The sequence below is a fragment of the Hyposmocoma kahamanoa genome, unplaced genomic scaffold (genome assembly GCF_003589595.1).
Source record: "Hyposmocoma kahamanoa isolate Upper Pololo Valley unplaced genomic scaffold, ASM358959v1 148, whole genome shotgun sequence".
NCBI classification, from domain to species: Eukaryota; Metazoa; Arthropoda; class Insecta; order Lepidoptera; family Cosmopterigidae; genus Hyposmocoma; species Hyposmocoma kahamanoa.
The window spans coordinates 679,889-696,346 of record NW_020653526.1 but is presented as its reverse complement, the minus strand read 5'-3'; the positions used below and the strand labels follow the sequence as shown (position 1 = coordinate 696,346).

Here is a 16,458-nt window from a genome sequence, read left to right as displayed (position 1 = left end):
TTTATAAAACTATCGACGAAGAACTACATAACTATTTAAAATATTATGAAAACTGGCAACTCTACAAATGTCATTTTACTCCGTCTTCAAAAAAGACAAGAATATAGCAATGTCGTGTCTTGTGTTTGTATCAGAGAAGCATCCATACATGTCGAGTGCGTCATGCCAATCGCAAAAAAAAATGAGTCGCATACCCAATCGTTTTCCAACCAGCACTGATAATTATCGGATAATTATGAGCTAATGATCATGATAATTATCAAATAAAATAAATATTTTGATAATTTCTTACCCTGGTCAAGATTCCTAAAAAAAAATAGTCGTCTTCAGATGCACTGTCCAAATTGTACGCGCCAATTTGAAAATAACATGGTATTAATTGCCCACAAGAGCGTACTATCAGCAAAATCGATGAGTTACTTTTTCGAGGGTTTTTTTTACAGGCAATTAGGGTCAGTAGCGGTCAAGCGCCGCTTTCTTGTTGTTGTCAATCAATGGCGTTAGGCTGGTTTCACAGCTGTGCGTACGGTCCGTACGGACTGTCTGCTTGCGGGCGATCCACTTGCATAGAATCCGCTCTGGGGGTTTACTCCCGTAGATATCTGCTCGAAACAATAATTGTCAAATAAGTAATACACGACCAAATCAAAATGTCAAGTATGAAGCTTCATTTACATAATGGGTCTTATAATTTGGTCGAATATTACTTATTTAACAATAATTATTTTGGACAGAAGTCGGACGGAGAATGGGAATAGACCCCCTGAATCGAGTATTAAATTTAGTGAGGATATTCACACGCAAGATTGGCTTGTGTGAACGTGTTCCGTACGGAGCAATCCGCGTTACTGTAAAACGACATTCTAACGTTGTGACGGGTTACTCCGCTCCGGTGGTCGGCGCGGACGGTCCGCACTTCTCTGAAACCAGCCTAAGGGCTAGGTCCTGTATTATAAACAAAAGACTTTCACAAAATAAGGTTCAATTTACATTGCCGCGTCACGGCATGGAAGCAAAGTTTTGTAACAAAATTGTAAGTATGTATACATATATATAGCACATCGAGTATATAACCAGAAATAGAGACGAAATAAGGGCCATCCATCCTTAGCAACTCATCAGGCAAATGGGTCTTATATCACTTTTAAATATCAACTCTCGTTTGCGCTGAAATCACAAATTAGAAAGCTGAAATAGTACAGCACCAACAACTGACCTGTATGTATGTCTCCGTTTTTTTCCCAAAAATATTCTGTATTTATTGTAATAAAGATAATATCTCGAACAATGGGGGCTGTTCTATTTGGTGGTGTGGGAAAAACAGCAAAAGATCTAATTACAAAACAAACGTAATCAAATCTCATCGGTAATTGAAAATGTATTTTTTCAATTTTCGTCCATTATGGCAAAGCTCAAATTAAATTGGTCGATTTGGAGCGAAACAATTGACGACACCCGTCAATTGGTCATCAATCGAAGCGCAGTTGCCACCGTAATGATTTGGCAGAGTAGTTCTCAAACAAATTAAATGACATTTCGTCTCTATTTCAATACAAAAAATTGCTTCCCTTCCGATGGCAGTAATGGAAATTGAATTTCCATTACTGCTACTGCACAATACTTGCTGATAGTACAACAATTCATTTAACACGAGATTCGTCACCGCATAACTTATTCCCGATAATATATTCTTATTTAATAACTCGCTTTGATCTTCCATGGACAAGCCTAGAATGCTTCTTCATTAAATGTTTTTTAAGATACTTCTTAATAGAGAAGCATTTCTTACAAATATCACATACGAACTTTTTCTCTTCACTATGAGTCAATAAATGTTGTTTATAATATTGTTTATCTATAAAATGCTTGTTACAAATATCACATCCAAACGGTTTCTCACCGGTATGAGCCTTTAAATGCAAATTAAGGTTATGTTTTCTTGTAAAACGTTTGTTACAAATATTACATGAATGTGGTTTTTCTCCGGTATGACTCCTTGCATGATTCTTGAGACCATGTTTATCCATAAAGCTTTTGTTACAAATATCACATGCGAATGTTCTTTCAGCTGTATGTCTCAACACGTGAGCGTTAAGACTCCGTTTCAAAGTGTATCGTTTGTTACAAATGTTACAGGCATATGGTTTCTCGCCGCTATGATGCAACAAATGTAAATTCAAATTCTGCTGTCTCGTAAAATATTTGTGACAAATGTTACACATAAATGTTTTTTCGCCAGTGTGACTCATTTCATGGCTTTTAAGAGATTCCTTACGAGCAAACCCTTTGTTGCAAATGTTGCACGTGAACTGATTACCCGTATGAGTCCATGTGTGTCTACGTAAATAATCTTTCTTGGTAAAACTCCTGCCGCAGATCTTGCATACAAACGGCCTTTCTCCCGTATGTATTATCTCATGCTGACCTAAATACTGCTTTGAACAAAATGATTTCAGACAAGTTCGACATTGGAATTTTTTCTTTCCTTTACTACCACTCTCTTGGATTGACAATTCTTCTTGCAACGCATCGTCTATTTGTTCACTGTCACTTATAAAATCTACATTGATATCGTAGCAAGAGTTCTCAGGCTGTTGCAACGCTGCAAGGGTTGGGTCTTCCTTGACCTCATGTTCATATAAATCTGGTTCAACTGTTATTTGTTCTTCTTCTTCTTGATCCAGAGTTTCCAATTTAATTTGTACCTCCCAATCGGAGTCTAGATAGCTGTGTTCTGAGCCTCCAGGATTTTTCTTTATAACTCGACTCCGTTCTTCATCGTCTGCTGATTCTGGTTCCATTTTTATACTCATGTATATGCTATCAGAACTGTCATCAGACCTTCTCTCCTCAGCTTTAATTTCCAGGTCAGACATTGCTAAGTTTTTGTAGACGTGAGTATGTAGATCAATATTAGTTACAGACCAAAACATGCAGTTACACCACACCTTTTTTTTTCAGATTTCTCGCACGGTATGATTGTGTACGATCCCAAAAATCCTTTTGCAGAATACAATGAAGTCTTTGAACATCAAAGGACAAAGATCTTTGTTTAACCGAGCCAACCAAGAAATTCACATAGGGGCCCCTTTATGCGTAAGGTTTATGTTCAGGGGCCCATCGGGGACTTGGGATGTTGAAACCATCTGGTGTCATGTCCTTGCAGACTGGCCAGTAGTTAGTAGCAAGCTCAGTTGTATATGACGCTACCATGTGCTTAGTTGTATATGACGATGTTCTGTGTGAAGCTTTGTAATCACTCTTTGAGCCACCTGCTGCTGCTGCCAGTGTCTACAAAGTCAATACTGGTTGTAACATCATGGATAAATATTTGATTCAATTCAATATTCTATACTTTTTTTCCATTATTCATTGGTGATTGAAACCTGAAACAATCAGAGCATTATATTAATCAACTTGTAATTCTGCTTAGTAATAAAGTCAGTGGGAAAATTGATTACTTGTTAATGATCTATGAGTTTATTTTCTAAGTTATACATTATATTTCGTCGCCTTACTTTCAAACTCGTGTCATAAATTTACTGAAATGCAAAAAATGGATTGTATATACAAATTTCGCAGGCTGATTTCTCATCACATTTCCTTCATATTCTCCCACTGGCTTTTACCTATTCTTAAAGTAATGTATCCAAATTAACACCCTTGATAAGAAATTTAAAAGAAACAAAGTTTAGCCATCTCCTGAATAATCACTCTTTATAAGATACGAGTTTGAGAAAGTAATGCATCTATTTGTTACATTGTTTTTTTTATATTGACCAACTTCTATTCTGATTTTTTCTTCCAATACAATGAAATGAACCTTACATGAAACTGAGTCGATCAGTACTAAAAAAAATTCAGTTTTATTCATAGTAATCTATGTACAAGTCATGCTTGACCAATTGTCTATCCATATTTCCCAAATTTTTTGTCTCCGCCTTCTTAGGCAAGATAAAAAATGTCAACGCCTACCACCACAAAAAAAATTGACCTCACGAATTTTTAATTGTAGTAGCAGTAGAGCTCCTTGTGAAAGAGTTCGTCCAGGGTAGTACTGCCACCTTACCCATTTCTGCCGCCAAGCAGTTATGTGACCATTACTGTGTTCCGGTTTTGAAGGGTGCTGGTGAAATTAAAGGCACATGGGACTTGTCAACTTATGCCACAGGGTGACGGGCGCAGTGGCGGTGCCTGTCAGGTCTTAGCGATTTAAAGCTCTGAGTGGTGGCACCATAGATATAGAAAAAAAGGGTCGCACTGCAACTGTTATGGACAGGCGTGTAGCTAACCACCAGGTGCACGACTTGTTCGTCACTTGATAACATATTAAAAAAAAAGAATTATTTATATTAACTTAACACAAAAAACCACAAGGAAAAAACTATACATATGTAGTGTAATTCATAAATATAGATAATTCAGTTTTTTTTTCCAAATGCCATAGCACCCCTTGGACAGCATCAACAGCTCTCCTAAGACTCTTCAGCGCCCACTGGAAGGCAGTAGGGACCACTTTTTTTTCAAAAAATTGTTGTCACAAAAAAAATACTTAATGTTCCTAAGACGAGTTCCCTGCATCATCTATAGTTTCGGCAGCTTGATTTTGATTGCCTTGACCTTGACCTTGCTTGACTTTGATTTGATTTGGACGCGAATGTCCCCATACTAAAAAAACAATCTATGTGTGTACATGGTCATAGTCATGTATTGTTATATGTACATTGTGTGTAGGTATAACTTATGTGTGTAAATTATCTATTTTACTTATTTATAAGCTTTGATCCTATATGTTTTTAATCTCAGCTTATTACTTTATGCACTGCTTGTTCATTATTATGAACCTAGCTCTCCAGTGCGCAGTGGACTGGTGAAGCATGCCCAATGGAATGAAGTCCGCCGTTTATACTAGTTTTGTGTGAAATAAAGTTAAAATATTATATATCAAGATTATCAGAAAGTTTTAAGATGGACTCGGCATCTTTCGGTACAATCAGAAATAAGGAAATCAGCTAATTCTTCTAAATATATATGGCAATAATAAACGCACACATTAACAAAAAGAAAAAAAAAGGTCCCAGAACAGTTTATACTTAAAGTAAATAAAAAAATTGTTCACGATCCTAAGGACACAGCCACGATTTTTAGTGACAATTTCGAGCATGGAAAAGACCAAGTTCACATTAATTTAAATGCCGCTCTTACAAACTCGTTACAAGGCAGCACAAAACGCGTAGAAGATAAAATCGAATGTCCCATGACTGATGCTAATGAGGTGTACAAAATAGTAAAAAATATGAAATAAAAATATTTTTCCAGAGCAATTGAAAATAGCTAAAACAGTCCCTGTATACTTTAGACCAATGTCACTGCTTCCAACTTTCTCTAAAATATTTGAAAACATTATCAAAGTCCGGCTAGTTGCACACTTAACTCGATAGTCAGTACTGCACCCCAGACAGTTTGGCTATCAACATGGGATCGGAGCTAGCGATGCCATAAACACTAATCGGTGATATAACGAGAGAAATGAATAATAAGCAAAAGGTAGTCTTTTCCTCGATTTAATTGCAGCTTTGGACACTTAGGATCATGACTTATTAATTGCTAAATTTTAGCACTACGATATAAGAGACGGTAAACTTGAACTTTTAAAGTCTTATTTAGTCAATGGGAAACAATTTGTTGCAATAAAAGGCGTTGATGATAAGAATAATAAACTAATGTAAACTTCAAAAATTTAATTCACTAGGGGCATTCCGCAGGGATCAGTGTTGGGACCAATATTTTTCATTGTATTAATTAATGACCTTATAAACTATATGTACAAATTTGACTTTAGTATAACTTTGGTGAATTTTGCTGATGACACGAATGCAACAATATCTTGTAAGGATAGCTGCCAGTTAAATTGTTACGTAAACAACAAACCGGCTGCTTTTGATAACTGGTTTAGAGCTAACGCTTTGCAAGGAAATCCCTCCAAAACTAACATTCTATTATTTAAAACTTCCCGAAACAGAGATACCTTGAATGTTCAATTAAGTGGCAGACTAATAGAAATTAAAGTGGATGTTAAGTTTCTTGGCATTCATATTGACCACTTTCTTAATTGGAAATATGAGCTTACAGCTATAGGAAACTCGATCAGTTCTACCCGTTACGCCTTACGAAGTTTAAGAGATGTGCTTGCTATAAACAATTAAAATCGGTGTATCATGCTTTGATTAAATCAAAATTTCGTTATAGCATTGCACTATGGGGAAATAATTTCCAATATAATATAGTGTGCTTTTATATTGCAAAAAAGGGCCATTCGCACTATGGTACGGATTCCTCTATGGGAGTCATACCAGTAGTATTGCTGACAGGACTTTTAAAGCAGAGAAGAAACTTTGAGACGAATGAAGAGCAAAGTCAGAGAGAGGCCACTACGACTAAGAATATAAAAAATGTGATTAAGCCTAAATTAAACGTAGTGTGACGCACTGCTCCCAATAGCAGTTCGTGAAATTATTTAATAAATTGCCTGTAGAATTTAGGATTATTACTGACATAAAACTGTTTAAAAAAAACTGAGAGATTCATTATTACAAAAATGCTGTTACTCCGTAGAACAATTTTAAATTTGTTGCTCGTTTTATAAATTGTTCTTTTTTTTATTGATTGTTTTAAATTGTTCTTTTTGACTCATAATAATTTTATATACTTGTGTCCTGACATTTTATTATTATTAATTAATTTTTTTTCTTATAATTAATTTAGACTATGTATTTTAATTAATTTATATGATTAAATTGGAATCTATGACATTCAAACACAATTATCTAAATTGTTAGTGAATAAATGGTTGAATTGAATTGGATATCACTTCAGTCACGAGTATTTAATTATTTTTTTAATTTTTATTGTAAACATGACAAATTAAAAATATAATCATTTATTCCATTAAATGTTAAAATTCATTTCATGTAAAAAGTGAATTAATTAAATAATTACATAATTATGTCAATCCGCAACGTAGGCTTCGTCAGGAAGACACAAATATATATCAGCAATAGGCTTCGGTACATAAAAATTAACAATGCAATTCGCCAGACTTGGCCTTTTTTGTCCAACTAGTACAATGGAAAGGGAGCGCTCTGAATCTTAGCTGGTTCAAACGTCTCCTGGCAACTGACAATGGCAGCATTACCGCGCTGAATAGTATTTTAATTAAAAAGTCATGTTACAATTATTTTCTTTTTTATAAAACCAAGTGACGGCACGAACAAGTCGCGCGCCTGGTCTGCCTGCGCCTAACCATAACAATTGCAGTGCCACTCAGAGCTCACAAAGACCTTAAGAGCACTGCCACTACGCTGTCACCCTGAGACATAAGTTGATGCATGATGCGAATGAACCTTCATACTTGAGATTGTCTTTAGACTTGATCGCGTATTACTTATTTGACGGTAATTGTTTGGACGGCTGTCGTACTGAGAACGGGTGTAGACTTCCTGGTGCGCGTCTTCTTCGTCCCGTTACTTGGTATAATAAAATAATACAATACATTTATGAATGTTTACTAATGGTACCTAAAGGATAGCTGCAGACCGCACTTTAAACAATTTAAAATTTTTACTTTGTGTTCAATATCGGTTAGATTATCTATGATGATCTATTAAATTATCACTCTATGTGAGTAGTAACGACTGAATTCAGAACTTTAAAAACTTAAACGTAAAGTTGGCAATTTCGACATACGATACTTTTCGTAAGAGGGGTCGATATATTTTAGAAATTTATTAAACAACACCCTCACAGGACATTGGCGAAATCGCCATTTTTTTTGTATAATTTTTATAATAATATTAAACTACCGTACATAGTTATTTTTACTTGACATTGGCAAAATCATTGATTATTTCGATGGAGCCATAACATTTAAAAGAAGAAGAAGAAACAACACCCTGACTTTTATACTAAAATTGACGACCTGCCCCAACGACGCACTTTTAGACCACGCAATAAATTGCACCTGTCACGATCTCAGCTACACATACACAGGTCAAGTCCCCACTCAAAGTTGGTGAGGATATTCAACGAGCGCATTATTAAAAACGAGGAAAATATTCACTGTTTGTACATAAATTAAAATTACGTCTTATTAATAAATGCTATTACAATTTAAATGAATACTTTGATAACAAATAAACATAATAATATTATAATAAAATGAATAATAAATAAATCTTAATTATATACTATAAAGTTATGCTATTGTAATCTAATTAAATTCAAACTTTCAAGTGACGTAATTCTTCTTATAATATGACATATTTTTTGTACTATATTATTATTTGATAAATAACAATTCCAATTAATAATTGAAACCTAGGCCTACCTCTGCTCTTATTGTTATCCCTAATGAAGGGCTCATATGTGTAGCATTATTTTAATTTTAAGACATGTATGTACATATGAATGCAATAAATATATTGAGTATTGAGTAAAACATTGCGATGAACCTGCATGTCAAAAAAGAAAGTTGACCTCTGGAAAATATGCAAAATCCAAATCCATATCGGTCTAGCTTTGTGAACTATCACCTGAACCCTCTCTGTAGCTTTCACTGGGGCTTCCACCTTCCAGGTTAAGGCGGCGGTCAAAAAGACGAACAGAATAACAGTTTCAGGAACTTGTTGTGGCTAGTGGGTTGGCAGTCACCCTGTATCTTACTTACATGGTGTACTGTATGGACTAACATTAGGAGGAAGTTGATATTAACGGGATGGGGGATTTTAGGAGGGAGGATATCATACAAAGGAGTGACGATACAATTACAGTCAAAAAACAGGTGCTTGAGGGAACACACTCGCACAGTGAGTGGTCTCGAATATGGATCTTAGCCAAGAATACAGAAGTACATATATGAATGAACGTACATATATGAAAGTACGAATAATTGTGGAGGTAATATTTTTCGGAAATGATTTCGTAGTGACAAACCAAAGTTTAGAGAGTAGATCAGGCTGGATTTTGCCATAAAATTTACCCACAGTTTGGCGGGAAAATTGCCAACGAGAGACCAGGAATTTCGCATTTGTGGGAGGGCAAGAGCTTTAGCGTCACGGGGAAATGCAAAACATCATCAATAGACAAAACATAAAACTCACCACAGTGAACAAGCTGTAGTTCAAAAAAATTGCAGTTTCAAGTGTAAATTTATTTTACAAGGAATAAAATAATTAAATAAAATAATTTTTTGACCTTGACTTAGATGAAAATAAGTGTAACTCAGCTAAAAAAGCAGGTTAATAAATAAATTAATAAAAATGCCAACCTCTTAAAACTAACCAACATCATCTCCTTGCTGAAGACAGAGGTTGACATAGAACAGGTTCGAAAACAAAGAAGACATATTATTTCAAAATATTAGTTCTAAAGAGAACTAACTGACAGTATGAAATCACTGGTTGTCACTAGAATAGGTACTGTCTTCCTGTCTCTTTTTACGTGCAAAATAGCTCACAGGGGCAACACAAAGGTGGATGAGTTTATATGAGTGGAACAGCTGAAGACAATGCCCAAAATTCATGACACTACCCATTGACATTGACCTGTAAACGACGTGCATATGACATACCATACTATTGACAATATTATTTAATTTTTCTCAATGCCACTTTAGCGAGATCCCTAACAAAACAAAAATTATTAATTTCCAAAATAGAGTTTGAGTTTGATTCTTACGGTCTTTAGCATTCATTACATGCCCAACCCTATCTTCTAAAATGTAGGGAGGGTAACGGGTGGCCCTACAAAAGTTTTACGAGAAGCTATTTATTTTAGTCATTAATTACATACTTACAAATGCGAATATGCTATTTTAACACTGCATTGAAACTTTATTCGTTATTTTACTGAATTTATTGCTAAATTCCGTGCTGAAGTATACTAAAATCAATAAACAAGATACAAATTTACTCCAGTTGTTTGGCGTCTGACAATGACAGTGACATTTCACGTAGCGTATGTATTGTAATTCATTTTGCGCAGAATTCATTGAAAACATTGTAAATTGATTTTAGTACGTATTATATTCAATACTTTCAAGACGGCACAAATTTAAAGAGAAAATATGAATTGAGGCGTGGGGAGGTAGATCTCATCGTACTTAACTCGATCAGATTTTTTTGATTATATAAGTCGAACATGTCCTTCGCCTGGTGTAAAACGGCCCACTCACTACCTGCATGGCAGTCCACCGCGCAGGCAGGAGCCTACTCACATACTATCCTGCATAAGGCCCACGTATGGAGTCTTGCAGGACTCATCGCAGGATTACTGGACATCTTGGTCGCTGCGACTACATTCATAATCTTGCATTACGCGGTGGACGGCAAGGTGGGCTGCAATGCAGGATAATGAATGCCCCCTTTAAGCAACACATCTGCAGTATCCACTCAAGAGCTTTATGTCACAAATATCTGAGGGGCACTGCCACTGCGCCCGTCGTCACCTTGAGACATAAGATGACAAATCCGATGTAAATTTAGCAGTACCCTTAAAAACCGGAGCTAGATGTTCTCAAAAAGGCTGGCTTAATTAAAAATAAGTGGACATATATAAAGAGACTGATGGAAGTGGAGGAGGCGAAGGCTTAACAGGAGCGTAGCAGGTTGGATTCATGGTTTTTGCCTACCTCAACGGGAGATAGGCGTGATGATGTTTGTATGTGAATAGTTTTTAAAAGATAATCGTGTCTTTATAAACCTGTCATTTTTACTTCATAACAATATAAGTTTGCGTCTTCTATGTATTCATTCGTTTCAACCCTGTATCACACACGGCTGTGTACAAGCCTTCACTCGTGTTAAACTTTCCAGCTCATTTGTTGGTAGGTCAATGTTTGACCGTGACTGATAAAATGTCATCAACCAACTGCGCTGCTGCACGATCTGAATTGTTTCAGCTTGCTCTGTCTCCATACAAAATTATATTTAAAAATATTAAATTCGTCAAGGCGACATCTGTTTGCCCGCCGAAGACGGCAAGCTACCAGGTGTAAATAGTGATTGGCGCGGGAGCCCTGGCGTAAGCTAGGGCGGCCGGGCGGCGTCGTGGTGAATGTTCACTGATCCTACGGCGCCGACTCAACCGGCGAGAGGGAAACCCGGGGGGGTTTTAGTGGGGTAGGCCCTCCAGTCTGGAGGGAGAGTCCCCACATAACCCCTGAGTCTCCCTGGGTTCAGGGGTGTCCATAAAGATTTTCCCCCCGTCAAAAAAAAAAAAGGTGTAAATAGTGAGTCGTCTGACGACGGTAGTTTGTAGCCGAAGTCGAAGCGTCTAGGTGCGTCGGCTTCGGCAAGGCAAAGTAGTCTGTCGAAGGAGTTTACGAATTTTTCCTTGTGCTTGTTGCAAATCTTTGTTTTTAGTATTTAACGAATTTTGTTGCCGTAGCGCCATCTATGAGAAATCTATGAAAGCTTATCTTCAGTCAGACAGGTACTTTTACAGTTACCACCAGCAGCTAACTAGAGAAAGCTTTCATAAATTTCTCATAGACGGCGCTACAGCAAAATGTCGTAAAAAAAAGCAAATATCGGCAACAAGCACAGAAACATTCGTAGGTAAGGTCCGCTAGTTCATTCCGTGGCTTAGTTGGCATAGTGTCTGGTACAGTTTGCTGGAAGACGTTTCGGTTCGAATCCAGCAGGATCTCAGGATTTTTTTATATTACAAATGTCATATAGTAAAAAACTTTAAAGTATTCTTAAAAAAAAAACTCAAAAGTCACTGAACAAAGTTTGTTTATGATGATAGTAATCTATTCCTGCAAGGTTGTTAGTATGTTTCAAATTTTAATAAAGAAAACGACCTCAGCAGATCGTGGAATTACATTTATTTATCAAGTTTCATTGTGATCGGTTACCACAAAGTGCGCGAAACCGGATTCATCTCCTAGTTTGCAACCCTTAGATGTGGAATATTTTCTACATGGGACCAATACACAGGTACCCTCATTCCAATAAAAAAAGTAATCAAAATCGGTTCACAAAGCTGGGGTAATGGCGTAACATAAACACAAATAATAATGTAGTCGAATTGAGAATCTCCTCCTCTTTTTAAGTCGGTTAAAAATAAGAACAATAGATCATAGTTTAAAAGAATTCGTTGGCGTTTTCAAATTTCTTAATTACAAGTTTGAATAAAATAAATTGTATAACCGGCCTGATTATACAACTGTCAGTTTCTTAACGTCATCTAGCCGCCAAAAAAGAATTTCAGTACTCACATCCATATATAGCACTTGACAACTAACATAGCATTATATAAAAAATTGCATTAAATTATATTTTATTTCAAAATTGCGATATATTAATAATTTATCACCAAAATTTCGCTATATTTGTATGTCATTCGTATACGACTTAAATTCAAAGTGACAGGACAACAATGTCGCTTTGAAATGAAATAGATAATATTAATATAATTTAGCAATTTAGAAATAATACTGTGTTAGTCATGTGTTAGTTGTCATGTGTGATATATGGTCCACATTTAGGTCACGTAATATCAAATGTACTGATTCGATCGATTGGTAATAAGCTAATAAGAGATTAACTACTTCATTACTAATAATAAAATGGATAATTTCTTCTCCAAGTTCCCGAAATCAGGGATAGATGGCACGTTTCACCAAAAAATAATTAGTGTCTGATTTCCAGTGCAAGTCTGTGATAGGTATTAACTAACTCAGTTTTTTTGGCATAACTTCATACCTTTTGACCATGACACATTAAAAAATAATTCCCTCTGAACTTTCGTCAAATAACAAACCCACGGCACACATTCAGCTTCTATTAACTCTGTTTAAGTCTTCTGTAGTTTATTTTGATATAATAATACACCAAATAGATTTTATTCAATTACGTAACACAACCTCCAAAAAACTTCAAATTGGAATATATTTAATTCTAGACTTTTCAGAATAGTAAACCCAAAATAAAATTTTTCAGAAATTTCAACTCTATATATTTATATATTTTTCATAAACACGCATACAAATTATGTCCACAAAAATTTATGACATAGGAGTTTGTTACTGTTCTTTGACAAAAAAAGTAACTCAAGAATAGGCGCAACGCAAACATGATGAAAACAATCAATTACTTGGTTATAGCTTGATTTTTCATGAGTGATTACCTTTTTGTTTCTAAAATTTAGGCGTATAATCCCACATGAAATCATATTACCATCGTAACTCAAAGTTACGTTAGGTTAAAGTTATCCGTAGCCGAACGGTTACCATGCAGGACTGCAACACAGACGACCCAGGTTCGATTCCCAGGCCGGGAGAAATATTTGTATGACCTACATTTATTTCTCTCGTGAGTTTGGGTGTATTTTGTGGTTATCAAATGTGTGTCCAAGACACCCACGACACACAGTTTCCCTAGTGCGGAGCTATGTTGAGTGTGTGCGTTATTATGTTATTATTATTATAATGGAATTGAGAAAACACGATTTGAAAGTACAAAAAATATTGAATGGGACCAATAAATTTATATTCTAGTTTTAAGTGGATAACTAATTATTTTTGAATAAATAAAATAATCCCTTTCGCAATAAGATTCATTCGGATTTTTTTTTAATTAATTTCAATTCCAAATTCAACTTCAATTCCATTATTTTTTAGTTACAACAGTATTTCCAAGTGCTATTCAAAGTATCAAGTGCATTACAAAAATAGCTTACAATATAACATATAATAATTCTAAGTATTGTTTAAAAACTAAATAAATTACTAAAATAGTAATATTAATTTCGTTATTTCATAATGCGCCAGCAGGCTTAGCATGAGTCCGAAGACAAAAGTTATCTCTTCTTCAAACTGTCAATTTCCTCGAGTATTTCAACTGAAATATTGACAATTCGAAGAGGAGATAACTTTTGTCTTCGAGCTCATACTAAGCATGCAGAACAGTAAATTCCTAGCTTCTAAGGATCCATTACACTACACTTTATTTCTGGAATTTTTACTATTATTGAATTTAGCTAGACATCTTCCGGTCCCTCCAGTCGCGTAGGAATTTTGGGAACTGGAGAGACGCTTAGAGAGAGTTAGAACTTAGAGTCGACGGCTTAGCGGTGGCAACCGTTAATAGCACAACGGGAAGTGAATGTGCCTCCAGCTCTGGTACCATCTGGAAAATAGGGAGGGAGCTGTACGTGCACCCGAGGCGGCTCACCTCAGCCACTGCCTTTTGAGAACTTGATGAAGACCGTGCAAACAGGCGGATCTGGGGTCAGAACCCGACTGAAACGGTCCCAGTGCGGGCTTGCTTGCACAGGTTATTGTGCCCTTCCCGCATAACCAAGAGGTTGACTATAGAGGGTCACTAGAAACAAGTTATGTAGAAAGATATGGGGCTGTTGTTGAGTTTAATAATATGTAAGGATAGTCAGTTTGCAGTTAGGATTAATGGTAATCCTGTCTATAAATTTATATTTTATAGCTTTGTCAAGGAGTTGAAGAGGTTATTAAGGGAGTCAGTAAATTAAGAGCAGGATAAAATCAGAGTACCATTTATGGAGACGTACTCACTAGGGTAATACTGGCCAGCAGTTCATGTAGACACATTGTATGACACATTATTGTCAGGTAAAAACTTTAAACAGATTTTGCTAATCGACAATTACAACATTGCCCTCACCAGTTTCAGACTCGTCTGTAGCGTAATCAGAATATTTCCTTTGTCTTGTTTGCCGCCTTGGTCTATCCGAAATAGTCTTTTTTATTTTCTTTTCGTGTGATGTATGATATTGTTCATCATTATCTGAATATTTAATTTTAGCTTTCCGTCCGCAGTTATGTTCAAGAAACCGTTGTTTTTGCACAAACTTTCTATCACACTCGTCGCACGAAAAAGGTTTGTATCCAGTATGTGTAAACTGATGACGTACCAAACTACTCCGTCTTGTAAAATCTTGGTCACAAACTTCACATTTGTAACGTTTTTCTCCTGTATGAATGAAATTGTGACGTAGCCATGCACTGTAATGTGTGAACCGTTTGTTACATGTTTCACATTTAAATGGCTTCTCTCCAGTATGAATCCTCCTATGATTAGTCAGATTGACTTCCTGTGTAAACTCCTTGTTGCAAATATCACACTTAAATGGTTTTACATCACTGTGATGGTATTCATGCTTTTGTAATCCTCGCTTATTTGTAAATTGTTTACCACAAACACCACAAGCAAATGGTTTTGTGTCACTGTGGATTAATAAATGAAAGTCTAGACTGGTTCTGACAGGAAAATACATGTTACAAACCGGACACTGGAAAGGTTTTTCTCCTGTATGAACTTGCATGTGAGAGAAGAAGTTGTTTCTTTCCTTGAATTGTTTGCTACAAATCTCACATGTATATACATCTTGATCTATGTGCGTCCGACGATGTTTAATCAAACAGCTATTCCAAATAAATGTTTTAGAACAAATATCACATGTGAAAATTTTTTTAGCTTTGTGGTTTACATCGTGCACACGTAAGTGACGTTGCAAATTACTTTTATCAGCAAAATATTTGTTACAAAAGTCACATTTGTATGGTTTCTCTCCACTGTGAATCCGTGTGTGCGTCTGTAAATTATGTTTCTCTCTAAATTGTTTGTTACAAAGTTCGCACACAAATGGTTTGTCGCCATTGTGTAATTTCATGTGTTTTTCTAAATTCTTTTTGTTTTTTACCCGTGTGTCACAAATTTCACATTTGAATTTTTTGTCGTTATCTTTTAAGTCTTTTTCAATATCATTATTTCTTTTCTGTGAAGCATCAGTTTCACGTAATTTGATCAGTTCCGTAGTTTCATTAATTACACATTTAGGGTACAAATAATTCTTTTTTATTTCAATTGACTGATCTAAAGGATCTTGTTTCTCTGTCACTTCTGTGGCATTTGTATCATTGATAGGTTCCATATTCAGTTTTTCCATATATCTTTGATCGGTTTCCATATTCCAATTTTGATGTACTGCATCAGTTTTTGACACATTCTCAGTTTTCTTTTTATCTCTATCTAATTTTAAATCAAACTCGATTGCCATGCTATTAAGGTCATTGCTGTTGAGCTCATCGTCAAGTACAGGCTCGATTTTTACATATATGGACTTAAACACTGCATCACTGTACATGTTAGATTCATCCATGGGCGATGCCATTTAGTTCAATTTTATTTGTAGAAGCTGGAAAAGACAAAGGTTTTTGCTTAGAACATATACATGATAATGTTAGGCCTTGACTAAAAATAATAAGGGGCCTCAACTTGTATATGGAATGCCAATCGGAAGTTCAGAACGACATTCATTCTAAATTTTGGAATGAATAAATAGAATTTACAAGAATACTGTGAGGAATTCTTTAATTTTTATCAAATTATCAACAAAAAGTGACATCTAGGCATTGAT

At 35.6% G+C, this 16,458-nt stretch overlaps 1 protein-coding gene across 1 annotated transcript; it reads right to left on the bottom strand.

The window, feature by feature from the left end:
- Nucleotides 1–1,691: 1,691 nt before the first annotated feature.
- Nucleotides 1,692–16,259, bottom strand: LOC113240544 (zinc finger protein 91-like). The gene is made up of 2 exons (XM_026477880.1): nucleotides 14,689–16,259; nucleotides 1,692–2,948 (listed from the first exon to the last, which is right to left on the bottom strand). The coding sequence occupies exons 1-2, from the start codon at nucleotides 16,210–16,212 to the stop codon at nucleotides 1,692–1,694; spliced, it is 2,781 nt and encodes a 926-aa protein (XP_026333665.1). The 5' UTR covers nucleotides 16,213–16,259.
- Nucleotides 16,260–16,458: the final 199 nt, after the last annotated feature.

Excerpts from the sequence above, each read along its gene's own strand:
- LOC113240544 (XM_026477880.1), bottom strand. The coding sequence starts at position 16,212 with ATGGCATCGCCCATGGATGAATCTAACATGTACAGTGATGCAGTGTTT. Across the intron at positions 2,949-14,688 it reads AAACTGGTGAGGGCAATGTT|GTGTGGTGTAACTGCATGTT; the intron begins GTAATTGTCGAT and ends TGAAAAAAAAAG.